The sequence below is a fragment of the Loxodonta africana genome, chromosome 6 (assembly GCF_030014295.1).
Source record: "Loxodonta africana isolate mLoxAfr1 chromosome 6, mLoxAfr1.hap2, whole genome shotgun sequence".
Classification (NCBI taxonomy): domain Eukaryota; kingdom Metazoa; phylum Chordata; class Mammalia; order Proboscidea; family Elephantidae; genus Loxodonta; species Loxodonta africana.
The window spans coordinates 43,034,701-43,049,784 of NC_087347.1; the positions used below are offsets into that span (position 1 = coordinate 43,034,701).

The window sequence follows — 15,084 nt, forward strand, 5'->3', positions numbered from 1 at the left end:
TCCAATTGTTTCAGCACAATTTGTGAAAAATATTGTCCATTCTTCTTTGAATTATTGTTGCACCTTTGTCAAATATCACTTAACCATATTTGTGTGTCTCTATTTCTGAATTTTGCATTCTATTCCATTGGTCTATATGTATATTCTTTTGCCAACATCACACTGTTTTGACAAGTGTAGCTTTATAGTACATCTTAAAATTGTGTAGTCTAAATCCTCCAATTTTTTCTTTTCCAAAATTGTTTTCGCTCCTCTGTCTTTCCACATAAATTTTAGAATCAACTTGTCTATATGTACAAATAATCCTCCTATGGCTCTGATTGGGATTGCATTAGATCTTTAGATTAATTTGGGAAGAACTGACATCTTAAAATGACTCAAGAGTATTGAGGCTTCCAAACATGAACAGTGTCTACTGAGTCTTCCAATCCATGAATAGTATCTCTCCACTTATTTATATCTTCTTTATTTCATCAGTGTTTCGTAGTTTTTAGCACACAGCTCCTATATATATTTTGTTAGATTGATACCTAAGTATTTCATTCTTTTTAGAGCTATTTTAAATAATATTTCTCTTAAAATTTCAGTTTCCTATTATTCATTGCTAGTGTATAAAAATATGATCAAATGTTGTATATTGCTCTTGTGTCCTGCAACCTTCCTAAACTCACTTATTAGTTCTATGAGTTTCTTTGTAGATTCCTTAGGATTTTCAACGTGGTTAATCATGTCTACAAACAGGGACAGTTTTATTTCTTCCTTTCCAATGTGAATGTCTTTTATTTCTTTTTGTATTGTTATTGCATTTGCTAGGTCTCACAGTACAATACTGACTTGAAGCAGTGAGAATGGATATCCTTGCCTAGCTCCTGATCTTAGGGAGAAAGCATTCAGTTTTCATTATTCAATATGAAGCTAGCTGTAGGATTTTTGTAGATGTCCTAGCATGCTGAGAACTTTCATGAATGGATGTTGACTCTTGTCAAATGCTTTTTTGGCATCTATCAATGTGATCTTGTAATTTTTTATGATAAGTCTACTAATGTGGTCCATTATATTGACTGATTTTTTTAACTAGCCTTGCATCGCCAAGGGAAACTTTGGTTACAGCGGATTATTTTTTGATATATTGCTGGATTTGGTTTGCACCCGTGTTCCAGAAGAATACTGGTCTCTATTTTTTTTTGTACTGTCTTTGTATGGTTTTGGTATGAGTGTAATATGGGAAATAAAATAAGCTGGGAAGTGTTCATGCCTTCCCTATTTTCTGAAGAGACTGTAAGGAACTGGTGTAATTTCTTCATTAAATGTCTATAGAATTTGCCACTGAAACTGTTTGGGCTTAAGAGTCTTCCTTTATGGAAGGTTTTTAATTACAAATTCAATTTAACAGATGTAGGACTATACAAAGGAACCCCAGTGGCACAGTGGTTAAGTGCTTGGCTCCAAACCGAAAGGTCAATGGTTTGAATCCACCAGGCCATGTGGAGGAAAAAGACGCGCCAATCTGCTTCTGTAAAGATTTACAGCCTTGGAAACCCTATGGGGCAGTTCTACTCTGTCCTGCAGGGTTGGTATGACTCGATAGCAGTTAAGAGCTACAGTTGCTAACCAAAACGTCAGCAGTTCGATTCCATCAGGAGCTCCCTGGAAACCGTATGGGGCAGTTCTACTCTGCCCTATAGGGTCGCTATAAGTCGGAATTCACTCGACGGCAACAGGTTTGGTTTTGGTTTTTTATTCAAGTTGTCTGCCTATTCTTGAATTTGTTTTGGAAATTTATGTCTTTCAATAAACTGGTCCATTTCAATTAAGTCGTCAAATTTAAATATTTGTTCATTTGCTTTATTCTCTTATTATCATTTTGATGTCTGCGGGGTCAGTGGTGGTATCCCTCTTTCATTCCTGGTATTGGTAATTTTTTACTTGTTTTGCTTTGTCAACCTGGCTAGAAGTCTATCAATTTTATTGATATTTTTTGAAGAAACAGATTTTGGTTTCATTGATTTTTCTCTACTGTTTTGCTGTTTTCAATATCGCTGATTTCTGCTCTTTATTAATTCCTGTTTGCTATGGGTTTAGAGCACTTTTCTTTTCCTAGCTTAAGGTCAAAGCTTAAATTTCCAATATGAGCATTTAGTACTATAAATTTTCCCTTTAACCCACTGATATATATCCACCCTCCTTAGAGATATCTACTAACGTACTATCAGCTCAATACTTTTTACATAGTCACCATTATAGAACATTTTGCCATTAATTTATTTTAGCCATTACTAATCAGTTGTTTCTTCATTCAATTTTGACATAATTTTCAGGCAAACAATAGAAAATACTATTTGTTTTCAAATTTCAACTTGGTATTACTTCTCATTGGAATATCAAATGCTTGTAAGCAACATGAATAACCATGATACTAAAAACATTTAACAATTTTTACCTGAAATTTCAGTTTGCTTTCTCCTCCTTCACGATCTCGTTTATGCATATTCACCATTAAGGCTTCATAACAATCTTTCCAATAAAGTGCCATGTTCTCATGAGCATCATTAAACGTATGGATTTCATACTGCTTCATATAAGGTACAATCTGATTAAAAAAAAAAAAACATTTAACATATACTTCTACAAAAGTAATAATTTAGTAAAAAAAAATCTCGATCAAAAAGGGTAAAACTTACATATTTTTCTATGTAAGCTTGCCATTCATTTGAACTACAATATTCTTGAAAATCTTCAAAAAATGAGGAGCTACCACTGGTAAGAGGTAAAGAAGGCAGATGCAAGTTCATGAATAGAAGCTCATAAATTTTGGAAACCAGGGTACGAAAAACAGGAATCAGAAATGAGTAGATTTCAGTTTGTTCCTTGATTGACTGACTTAGAACATTTTCCAGCTTCCCTAAAATATAACATGCCTCATTCTGATTTTCAATCACTTTGGTCTGAAGGAGTGTATTTAGCTTTGCTGATGCCATTGCACAAACCTGGAGGAAAAAATAGTGTAGGTAAGAAAAAACAGATCGAAGAAAAAAGAGCAGACATTTAATGATAGCAAAAGTTCTATCTAGCTTCTCTTCATTTTTTTTTTTTTTTTATTAAAACTTAACCCATATTTATTAATTTGAAATACACAGAAAAGTTGTGGTGGGTAGTTTATCAACCCATCCTTTCCACTCCTCTTTATAGTTTGCAAGGGATGGGGAATGACCCCATCTCTAGCTCCAACAATAGGTTTAAAAAAATATATAAGCTAAACAGAATATCCAAGCCCTTGCCAGTGTCCGGTTCAGGTAACTCATCTCATATCAGTCAACTCATGTCACTGCCTTTGTCACAGAGATTCATTCAGGGGTGGCCCTATCAGTGCAACCTCAGAACTTTTATATAATAACTGCCAAGAACTGCAAAGGGTTTCAGAGGTTACTTTACCTCCAAGTTAACAAGTTAGCCTGTCACAGTGTCATGGATGCTGGCAGAAGATATGAAACTCCTGGGTCAGAGACAAAGAGCCTCAGCAATAGCAGTAGTCACAATACCAACATTTGCGCTGGCTCCCCAAACTACGATTCCCACAGGGAGAGATGAACAGGACTAGACGATGCTGCACATGTAGTGGTTGCATTACAAGAGAGGAAGCCTGGGCACAGGGACCTCAAACCTTTTATACTGTGCAGGAAGCTTGCCCGACCTTTGCCTTAGAGAGAGACATCATCTTTATTATAATGATCAGTAAGTCTGCCCTTTGCACTGGAGGAAGACACTATCTCTATCTCCCAAAGTTGTTCACTATACAATCTTCGAAAAGAAGTTTGTAACAAAGCCAGCTTGTGCTTCGTTTGCAAATATGTAGAAACATGAGAGACCCGTGGAGAATCATCTACCAACAATGACTACAGGAAGAAGCATGTGCTTTTCCCTGGATATGAATAAGAAAGAATGTAGCCCCAATTGCTGCTGGCAGCCATTTTGTGGCCATCAGGGAAGCCAGATCAAGAAGGTTGACACATGATCAAGAATAGTGTTGTGAGAACAGCAAATAAATGGAGCCAGAGCCCTGACTAAATCATTTCTTAAAATCATTTTAACTATGAGATTTTCAATTATATGAGCCAATAAATCTCCTCAACTAAGTCAGCTTGCATTGGTTTCTGTTACTTGGAACCAAAAGCATTCTGATACATAAAGGACAGGTACATAGGAGACTGAGAACTTGATTAGAAACCTAACCACTCTTAAGGTTCCCAAGAAAATACCTATTCAGGGCACAAAGCCAGGCAAAGGAATGCTCTATATTACTATTAAGCTTTAGCCTTAAGCACAGTGTAGGGAGGTAAATTAGGTCATAAAGGGGACTCATTTTGTCTAAGGTAGAAAAGATCCAAGTCTTATAGCCAAAGCAGGACAAGCAATCCATTGTGTCTCCTTCTCCCTTTTGGATCATATTTCTTCCAAAATAAAGAAAAGTGAGAGACAGAAGAAGAAAATATTAGAATCTGCCATCACTTCTAGAATGTGCTTATGCCACAAGTTCAGGACAGTGCTGGTCTGAGCTGTACACACAGGTCTTTGCAGGCCACACCAACAAGATTAGACCTCAGACAGTCTTTTCCAAGCAAATCTTGATGAACCAGAATACGTAACACGAAACAATGCCTAAGATGGCTCAAAATTTTAACTCCTCTTCTGGAAAGCGAAGTTTCTTCGCCCCTTCAGACTTTCCCCAAACCCCCCAATTTAGTCCATGAATATGATTATGAATGTGAACAAGTTAAAAAATAATTTTCCTAGAAGCACAAGCTCTAAACTGCACAGATATAAACAGCCTAAGCAGGTTGCAGATATAGATAATAAAATAGATAATGAGAAATGCTTTCTAATGTAGGCTGTGTATAAACCCTTTAAACACAAACCTTAAAATTATACTGAGTCATAAATATCAAGGAGAAATAATTAATTAGATGTCTCTTCAGCTCCTTTCTAATCTCACAAAACTGAAAAGAAAGTGAAATCATGGACACTTTTGGAACTAATGAAAAAATTAAAATACTGAAAAGGCATTATCATCTAGTTATCAAATGAATAATACCTATGCTGTGTGTAAGTATAGAAAATAATGCAAAACAACTGACAAACCTGCAAATTACCCTTTCCAATGAATCCTAGAAGCAACTGGATCTGAATTTGAGAGAGTTTTACCCATTCAGGACTTTCAGCATACCAGACTGACAGACAGTCGAAGAGCAGCATTATATCCTCTAAAAGCTACCACAAAGAAAAAATTAAGAAATTAAAACATCAGTTTTTTAATCTACTGATGAGTTTTTCCCAACACTAATACAAATCATAAATACTTAAAAACTAGCTCAAAGTTCAGTTGGCAAAGTCCAAAGGAATCATTCTATAAATAAGTAACAAAATCTGATTATTTCTCACATCTTTTTATGTTTATTGAATATTAATGTTCTAAAAAAAAGAGGGATGCAAAATTTCTTACTTTGACTAAAGTCCTGGACTACCAAAAATATAATTTTAAAGGGACATTGCTGTACCTTTTCAGTCCACATGTTTGAATTAACTAGTCCCTCTGACTGCAGAAAGTCCTGTATGATCAGCATGAGTCGGAAGGCATTTTCAGCAGTTCCTGGGTTAGTTTTTGCTTCTCTGTTTTCTGTGACTGCCCATTCTAACATCTTCTGCAGCAAACTAGGTATAAAACAAAGTCTTCATTAAATCATTATAAACTTTGACAAACAGTAGGACATAGAAAACAAACAAAATGTTACTTATTAATAGAACTGAATTTCCCAAGTTACACTATCTCTGGGAGGTATCACCAAGACAGTGTGGATGGAACTTAGTAACAGTGGAGCACCTTTTTAATCTCTGGAGTATCTACCTTTTTTACACCTAATATTATAAAGGTCAAAGTAAAAGGTATACTTCTTTTACTATAAAAAGGCTATGAAAATAATCCATATTCTAGTCTATATGAGATATTTAATTTCTTTAAAGCTGAAAACTGGAAAGGCTAGAGAAGAAAGCCTTATTATGCCTTGTGGAGTTTAGCCAAGTGGAAAAACAAAGAGGTAATTCTTCCCTGCTGTGCTATTGTTACAGAGTCCTATCATCTTCAAGGAACCCTAAATGCTTTAAAGAAGTAATTTCATCAAAACACTACTCCCTACCCTTAGCATGGAAACACTCAAATTTGGACAAACCTCTAGAACACAGTGCATCAAGTTCTCAGATAACACAGAAGACAATTTGAACAAGTAACCTGTCATTACTTATAACCCAAATTAATTTAAGATTTAAATCCCCTCACACTGGAGTTAGCTTTGGATTGCTCTCTAGATCCCAATAGAAAGGTAAAAGACAGGAAAAGGGGCTTAGCACAGTTTCTCCTTTTCTCTCTTCGCAGCCACAGAAGATACTGAAAGACACAGAAGATACTGAAAAAATAAATTTTCAGTAACTTATTATTTTAGGCTCCTGCCTATTACAAAAGGAAGGAGACAAATCATCACCAACTGAATGCTTACATTAGTTTTATTTCATCTGAAGGTCGAAGTAGCTCACTGGATATTCCTGGTTTAGTTAGTGCAGAAAACACTTGTCCCCGTTCAATCCAAGTATCATCATCAGACTTTTCAAGTCCCTTGCACATTATATAATTTAAAATATCTGTCAGTAATTGAAGAAGCTCCTCCTCACACCTCTATAAAAAAGATAAAGTAATACCGAATTACTAGAAGGAGGAAGTGCTAAAAGCACGTAAGAACTATTACATATACAGATTATGATCATTAACATATTTTAAAAGTGCTTGATGAACTTGGCACTTCACTAGGCCCTAGAGATACAAAGATAAATGGACACTAGCTTTGCTCTCAAGGTACTCATAGTCTAATGACTTCTAGGCTTTTAAGTCTTAGATCATGAAACTTAGCAGTTGAATATAATAATAAATTGTTAATAATTGCCCACACATTCCTAAGGATGAGAGGTATATAATGGCTATACTGAAAAGAAAAAAAAGCAAATGGACAGATAAGGGATATTACCTCCTGGCTTTCAAATAAGGAGAAGTCATCACTAAAGCCCATATCATTTGTGTTGCCACTTTCTTTATCAGACTGCACAGAAAATGATTTAGTCGACTCTATTGGGGATGGCGTACTAGGCAGGCTGTCTGGCATCTGACTTCCACTATCACTCAGCTCACATGAGTCAATTCTACTGAGATCTAAACTCAAATGTGAAGGGTTATTATGCCAGAAGTCTTCTTGATTCTCTGATTTGAAAGACATTTCTCCTACAGAGCTATCTTCTTGAAATAATGGCGTGTTTGAGTCTAGGGAGTGTCGATCCCCCAAACTCCACTGATCTGAAGACACATTAGTCGAGGCAAAAGTGTTGATTTTTTCCTCATCTGTCTTTTCATCAAAGTTCCTCTTAATGTCTTCAGCTGAAATATTTGTGTCATTGTCTTTCATTAAAACAGCCCTACTGTGCTTGTTAAGAGTATTTCCATTTTCGAAATTGGCTTTTAGAAGAAGCCTAACCAAGGTGTCTTGCCAACCCACTTGGTGCGATATGTGGTACGCTGCGTCTGGCTGGGACCGCAGAATCGGTAAAATCTGCAAAGAAATTAAGGATACAAAATTCTTCAAAAAGTGCACCGTACTTCACAATAAAAATAGTCTTTTCAGTTATTTTAATGAGAAAGTAACTTAATAAGAAACTATGGGAAGATTTACTTTAAAAAGATTATGGTATTGACTGGATTATAAGCTATTTGGAAAACATTGTGTTTCTAACTAATCCATATATTATTCATTGTACCTCATACAGAGTAAAGAGGGACTCAAATATTTGCTGAAAGATAAACAAAGGAAAGGTAATTAAAACGGCCCTCTAAATGCCAAGACACTCATGTTAATAATTTAATTTGGTCAAAGAGAAACTATAAATAGAATGATGGTATATATAAAAAGGAATAAAGTTATATTTTCTTAACTGAATACTTTCACGAGCTTATTACATTTGTTCACAAAATATTATTGAGTACTTACTCTATGGCTGGCACAGCTTTTGGCACTAGGAATAGGGCGGTGACTAGGACACGCAGACACCTGGATACACCAAGGATAGTGTTTCCCCATCTCATTCTTTTCCCCCAAAATTAGCAGTTGCTTTTGCAAAAAAAAATCATTAAGTCTATACTATATTGTACAAACAAAGCAAAAAGTAAATTCTGAAAAATAAATTTCAGTAAGATGGATGCTGCTGTTTAGCCTGAATAAGAAGTTGAAATTAAGAGTAGTCTTTGGCATGGTAACGTTTGTGATCTCTACTATCCAACTGATTTCAAAATTTTTGAATGAAAACAATTTCTCAAAAACTATCAAAAATTCATATAAGAGCTTTAAGACATTTTTATCGTAAAGCCAATAAATATCTGGGTAGATTAAAAAAAAAAAAAAAAAACTTCATATTTGGCTCCTAGTGTTTGGAGCATCTGTTTTAACAAAAGTTCTAAATCTGGCAATTTTCACAGCTGGAGGTGAATAATGTTGGCAGGGACTTCAATATTAACGATATTAACGCAGGAATATGATACAGAAAGCAGTGAGTCACAATGACATGCAACGTTTCTGTCTTCATTAATGCTATCGATCAGTGAACTACCATTACTCTGTCAGTGTAGAACACCAATTTTTCTTTCTTCCAGATTAAGTTTTGCTTAGGAAAGAAATGTTTCATGACTTTACAGCTTTCGAGTTTCAATAAAATAAGACTTATTTAATGTCTGTTTTATACACATATAATGGGTAAAAACTAGAAGCTGGCGGCATTGAAATATGTTTCTATCCAATTGCACATGGATGGGAAAGGATCAATCTACATGACCTGCTTCAAATTCTCAGGGTTGTGGAACATACACAGAAACAGTCACTGTCACACTATTTGTGGAAATGTAAACTGATGGTTATTGTGAAGGAAAATATGGCAAAATTCATCAAAATGTAAAATGCAAACAACCTTTGACACAGCAATTCCACTTTGTAGAGTATGTTCTAGAGATACATTCCCAAAAATCGGCATATATATATATATATACACAAAAGATGTTCTTTACAGCAGCATACAACACAAAAAGGTAGGAAACAACCTAAATGCCCATCAATGGAGAACTAGATAATATTTTATAGAACAGCCACAGAATGAAAAACTATGCACCCATGAAAGAAAGATGTATATCCAGAAAATTAATATGACATAATTAGGGAATAAAATTGAAAAGAAGAGCAAGAGAGCAAATTAAATAGTGGATATGTGAATGGTTACCAGTGAAGGAGAGCGAAGGTTATGATCAGGAAGGGGCACCCAGGGTAACTATTTCTCGGTTTAAGTAAGGGTTAAACAGATGCACCAAAGGCTAATCATAGTTGAAATACTGTACTCATAAACAAATTATAGAAAACTCTTTCAACAGAGTTCAAAAGATTTAAAAACTCTAAAACATGTTCTACGAATCAGAAACGGTCATATTCATTGTAGGTTCTTGATAAACTATTCTCTAGTAATAAATTTCTGACTTTGGAAAGAGGATATTTCCAGGATACTATGTGGGGATAAGAAGATGAAATTCATACACTGTTTGCTAATAAAGTTAATAAATCTCAAAAAGAAACTGCTTACTTATAAAATTATATCATTTGTAAAACAAGAGAAATTTAAACTTACATCTGGTGCAACACACAGAACCCAAAAGTCATTCATAGTATAACAACACCGCTATTTTTAAAGTATATCTTAAAAGTTTACGAACCTTTCTACAGATGACCACTCTGACATTTATATATGCTCTGTGAGATATATATACCACAGATAACAGATCTTTGAAATTAATAACAGGATCTATGGTGGGAAAAACAAAAAGTTAAAATTAAATTCTACAGATAATCAAAGAAAGAACTGTGGGCAATAGTTGTATAAATGCTGAAATAATTGCTTCATTTTTTAAAAATTACAATGTGTAAAAATATAAACCTAACTCGTTGCAATCAAATCGATTCTGACTCATAGCGACCCTATAGGATAAAGTAGAACTGCCCCATAGAGTTTCCAAGGAGCACCTGGTGGATTCAAACTGCTGACCTTTTGGTTAGCAGCCATAGCCTCTCAACCACTACACCACCAGGGTTTATAGTATGTTCAAATTAAATAAAATTTAGAACGTCCGATGCCTTCCTGAGCCAACCTTAAATAACTGTTCTTTTCCTTCCATTGGCTAAACAGACTGTCTATACTGCTAGGCTCTTATAATATTATTTATCTTTTTATGTACATGTCTTCTCGAGAAACTGTAAACCACTCAAGACAAAGGACCTTATCTAATGCCTTTCTGAACTCCCGGCATAAATCTGGCATAAATTCTACACTTTGCAGTTAAGTACTCGAAATTTTTTAAAAATAAAAATTGGAAAACAAAAAATATCTGAAATTAGTTTTCATTTTTGTCTTTAAGTACTTAAGCTCCTTTAAGAAAGAGAGACTCTTTTGTACACAATTCCTTTAATGTACTTTTCTCAAAACGTAGCCTCAATTGTTAACTTAGTCATTCAGTCGATAAAACATTTACTGAAGGCCCACCAAGTACTAGGCACTGTACTATGCCATGGGGAGACAATAATAACAAAGACACATAAGGTATAATCTCCAAGGAAAACACTGCTGAATCAAATAGCAGGTAATTTTTAACCAATCTAACGGGGTGGTGGTGGGGGCGAGGAAGGGAACCTCCAGGAAAAAAAAAAAGAGAACCAACGAATAGAATTACTCTGCTATTGAGAACATTTCTTAAACGCACCTGTATTTATGATTTGATTAGTGAGGTTCTTCACCAGAGAAGTATTAACAGGTGCCTCACTGAGAAGGAGTCCCAATCCTGAGTAGCCAACTTCTCTGAGTCGAATACGTTGTTTACTTCGTTCATAAACATTTGTGCATTTCAACATTTGTTCCATAACCTGGTCACAAGTAATATATTCTTCTCAATACAGAGAACTAAAAACAGTTTATCACTTAGGTCAGTATTAAATAAAATATTACTTTACAATGTTTTTGTAGCATCATTGTATTCCTCAAATATTAAAAACAAACAACAAAAAACCCAATAATAATAGGAAGAAGTACTCCACATCACACTATCATTAAAAAATGGATCTAAGAATTATCACTGAGATGCATAATTAAATAATATGTTTAAATTCTAGTTTACATATACTTCTTAAAGGAAAAAAATAGAAATAGTTTTAAATTTCTTTAAGGCTAAAGCTTAGAAACAAACCTTGTAGCTTGCAAAAGGAACAAATGTGTGTCTCTTAGACACCTGTGAATCAATCTGGTAATCTATTAATGTAACAGTTATCAAAATAATTTCCAAGGATAACTTAAAATTTCTTGAAGAAACTCCATATGCTAAAATGGGGGGCTGAACTAGTGGCCTTGTACTTTTTGGGGTAAGATCAACACTTTTTTTTAATGAAATACTGAAACCCTATATGAAAAGGGTAATCTTGACAAAATAATACCATGAGCAATCCCTGCAAAGCTGTTTTGGAGAACTAAAAATCTCCATAAAGGATCCCTTGTGTGGGCAGATGCTGTAAAAAGCAGCATAGGTCACCACAATCAAGACTCAAGAGAGATTATGTCAGGTTTGTTTTTGAAAGTTTAGGAATATCAAACACAGGCAGCCCAAATGTGACTCCAGCAGTAGACACTATAATACAACTCTAAGGATGTAAGGGGAAACAACCAACACAAGACAATTATGCATACTGAACAGGAGAATAAATCATGGGGAAAAAAAAACAATGCATTTGGCTGGAGAAATATAACTGATTTCTCTAAGTTTAGTTGACAAAAAGGTGAGGTGAGTTCAGTCAAAGCTCCGAGTGACTATTTTGGATAACTTAATAAAATAGATCATATATTCTTTGAGAAGTTACTAATCTCTCTGGCCTCAGTTTCTACATCTGTAAAATGAAGATAATAATAGCACCAACTTCATAAAGTTGTTGCAAGGATTAAATAAGCCAGCATAGGAAAAGTGCTTAGCGCCTGCCAAGGTATTCTGAATTTCCAAATAGGCCCAGCTTAAGTCAAAAAGGAGATGAAAGGATTTCATTTTGAAGATGGTACGACGAAGTGGATTTTCCTCTCCAATGAATTGTCAGATCGCAATATAACTAGTTTTTTTTTTTTAAATATACAAATAACTGAAATATGAAAAATTTAATAAAATGAACTGAACCACTTAAAATCAGAAGTGAATATGAAAATAATTTATATTCATAGAATAGATATGTTGCAAGTGCATTCATATACCTATAAATACCACAATTATTAAGATCCTTAAGAAATGTTTTTACCTTAAAAATGATTTCTCTTAGTCTGTCAGAATACTTCTGATTTAAAAGCAAGGCATAAAGTATATCAGCATTTCCTGGTTCAAACAGCAGTAAGAAAAGCTGACCTCTAGTTGGGCTGGTACGTAGGAGACTGAAGAGTACATCCAAAATTCCAAAGAGCTTTTAAAATTAAACAACACAAACCAAATAACCACACTCATATATAGAAGTACAGATAAAGCCATAAGCCATAAAATAGTTTTTCAACTAAAAATCCTATATACCCTAAGGAGTCCTTGGGTGGCACAAACACTTAACACACTCACTGCTAACTGAAAGGTTGGTGGCTGAAGTATACCCAGAGGCACCTCAGAAGAAAGACCTGGCTGTCGATCTACTTCCAAAAAAACAGCTACTGGAAACCCTATGGAGTACAGCTGTACTCTGACATGTGGGGTCGCCATGAATTGGAATTGACTCAGTGCAACTGGTTTGCTCTGGTTTTCAATATAGCCTAACATTCTAGCTTAACTGGACTGATCTTCTGAACCAACCCTGTCTTTTCCTTCCAACATACTTTTGGCTTGTTTCCTTTCCTTTTGTATATCCTCTCCCTACCCATATTCACCTGTTTAAACTTTACCTAACCTGTTTTGCACATGTGAAAAGCCATCTCTTCCATAAAGCATTTCCTGGTCTCCTTAATATGTAATACCCTCCTATGACAACCTCACGTTATTATTGTTGGTTAGCTGCCATCAAGTAAGCCCCCAGCACATGGCAACCCCATGCACAACAGGATCGAACTGTTGTGATTCAAAAGGTTTTCACTGGTAGACTGTTTCAAAGTAGACTGCCAGGTCTTTCCTCCTAGTCTGTTTTAGTTTGAAGTTCTGCTGAAACCTGTTCAGCATCACGGTAACACATAAGCCTCCACTGTCAGGTGGGTGGTGGTGCCCTTGAGGTGAACCGGCTCAGAATCTAACCCAGGTTTCCTGCATGGAAGGTGAGAACAGTGCCTTGTAACTCTCTTACAGATATTATTATGCTCCACTTTGATTCACAGCTATTCATAAACCTCTCTTACTGATCCCAGCCCCCAATAGGCTAAAAATACGAATGATAAGTCACTTATCATTGTATCACCTGCAACTTACAGGATTATTTTGTATATATACTAAGTTCTCAACAAATAACTTTTTGACTGAATTGATCAAGAAAATATCACTGGCAATGACCCACAGCCATATGATAGACCATACAGCAATCATGAAATAAGATGGCTACTCATTCTTCTAAACAGTCTAACCTTACATGAAAATAGCCAGTTAACTCATCAGTATAATACTAATTATGAAGTCATGTAACCATTGAGCACATAATGAATATTACCTGACAGTAAAGTGGGAAAATATTTTAGTCAACATAAATTAAGGCTGCTCACCTTTGTAATGCTGAATGTGGTGCGTGGAAAGCGCACAGAAGTAACAGTAAATACTCTTGGGTTCCAATCCCAGGTTTATTAGCTGTGTGACTTTCTAAGTCGCATAATCTCCCTAAATATCTATATTTCCAAATGTATAAATGGGAAGAATACTTCCTGCTCTGTATATTTTACAACAGTGGTTGTCAGTTTTTACTGTGCATCAGAATGCCCTAGAGGGTTTGATTCAGTAGATGGGAACTTGGGGGACAGGTATTTGCATGTCTATCAAATTCCTAGGTAAAGCTGGTCAGAGACCAGACACTGAGAACCACTTGTTTTAAAGCATAGTGCTGAAGATGAAATAATGTATGTGAAAGTATTTTAAAAATAGAAATACATTTACAATTCAGTCATTATGCAAAATGTTTATGAAACTAGGTTATGTTAAAATTTACTTTAGAAATCTGCCTAATAACTTTGATGATGGTAAATATATACAATATGAACTACAAAAATAAGCTTCATAATTGCCAAAGCCATGTACTGTATTTTCTAGCTAATTAAAATATTTAACTGTATTGTCATCTATTTTATTAAACTTTCAGTTAGTACATAAAATTTACTTCAACTGAATGATATTATTATGTGACACTTGACACATTTTACTTTTAAAATATTTAACATATTAACTAAACAAATTTAAGCTTATAAGGAGATGTTACAGCAACTTAAATGTTAAAAAGAAAAAACAGATTTATCTCAAGCATAATACCTGTTCTTCTTCATTGGTAGCAGCTATGTAACCCATAATACTTTGTATCTCTTCATGAGTTCCACCTTTGCTCAGAAAATATTTAATTAGTCCATACAAAGATGTCCTTATTGTTCGAATATCATCTAGAGACAGCTCATTATATCTACACCCAGTCCTGAAAGTGAAAGCCAAGGAGCAAGAATCAAAAATTTTAATTTTTACATTTTTGTGTATTTTTTTTTACTAGAAAAGACTTCATAGATAAGGAACAGACCTTTCTGTGTAATTATTAGAATTCATGGTATCTTTGACTTCTTTTTCTTTTTTAAGGAAAACTTTCTGAAGTTCAAAGCCTCAGAAAAAACATTAAAAATAATAAAACAGCTTACATTTATACAACACTCACTATGTGACAGGCACAGTTCTAAGTGCTTTACACATACTCATTTAACTTAGTCCTGAAAACAACCATGGGTCAT

General features: G+C 34.8%; 1 protein-coding gene across 14 annotated transcripts in view; it reads right to left on the bottom strand.

Annotated features, from left to right (window-relative positions):
• NBEAL1 (neurobeachin like 1) overlaps window positions 1-15,084 on the bottom strand; it is a 187,033-nt gene that overhangs the window by 64,850 nt on the left and 107,099 nt on the right. For all 14 annotated transcript variants that reach the window (XR_010322244.1, XM_064286790.1, XM_023542231.2 and 11 more), the window contains 10 exons: window positions 14,624-14,780; window positions 12,447-12,605; window positions 10,880-11,039; window positions 9,839-9,927; window positions 7,068-7,643; window positions 6,546-6,721; window positions 5,553-5,706; window positions 5,137-5,265; window positions 2,682-2,987; window positions 2,441-2,590 (listed from right to left, as the gene is read on the bottom strand). Coding sequence is in view for 13 of the 14 variants with exons in the window: in XM_064286790.1 (XP_064142860.1) it covers window positions 2,441-2,590; window positions 2,682-2,987; window positions 5,137-5,265; window positions 5,553-5,706; window positions 6,546-6,721; window positions 7,068-7,643; window positions 9,839-9,927; window positions 10,880-11,039; window positions 12,447-12,605; window positions 14,624-14,780 (2,056 nt within the window). In the remaining variant the exon portion in view is untranslated. The remainder of the gene's footprint in view (window positions 1-2,440; window positions 2,591-2,681; window positions 2,988-5,136; window positions 5,266-5,552; window positions 5,707-6,545; window positions 6,722-7,067; window positions 7,644-9,838; window positions 9,928-10,879; window positions 11,040-12,446; window positions 12,606-14,623; window positions 14,781-15,084) is intronic.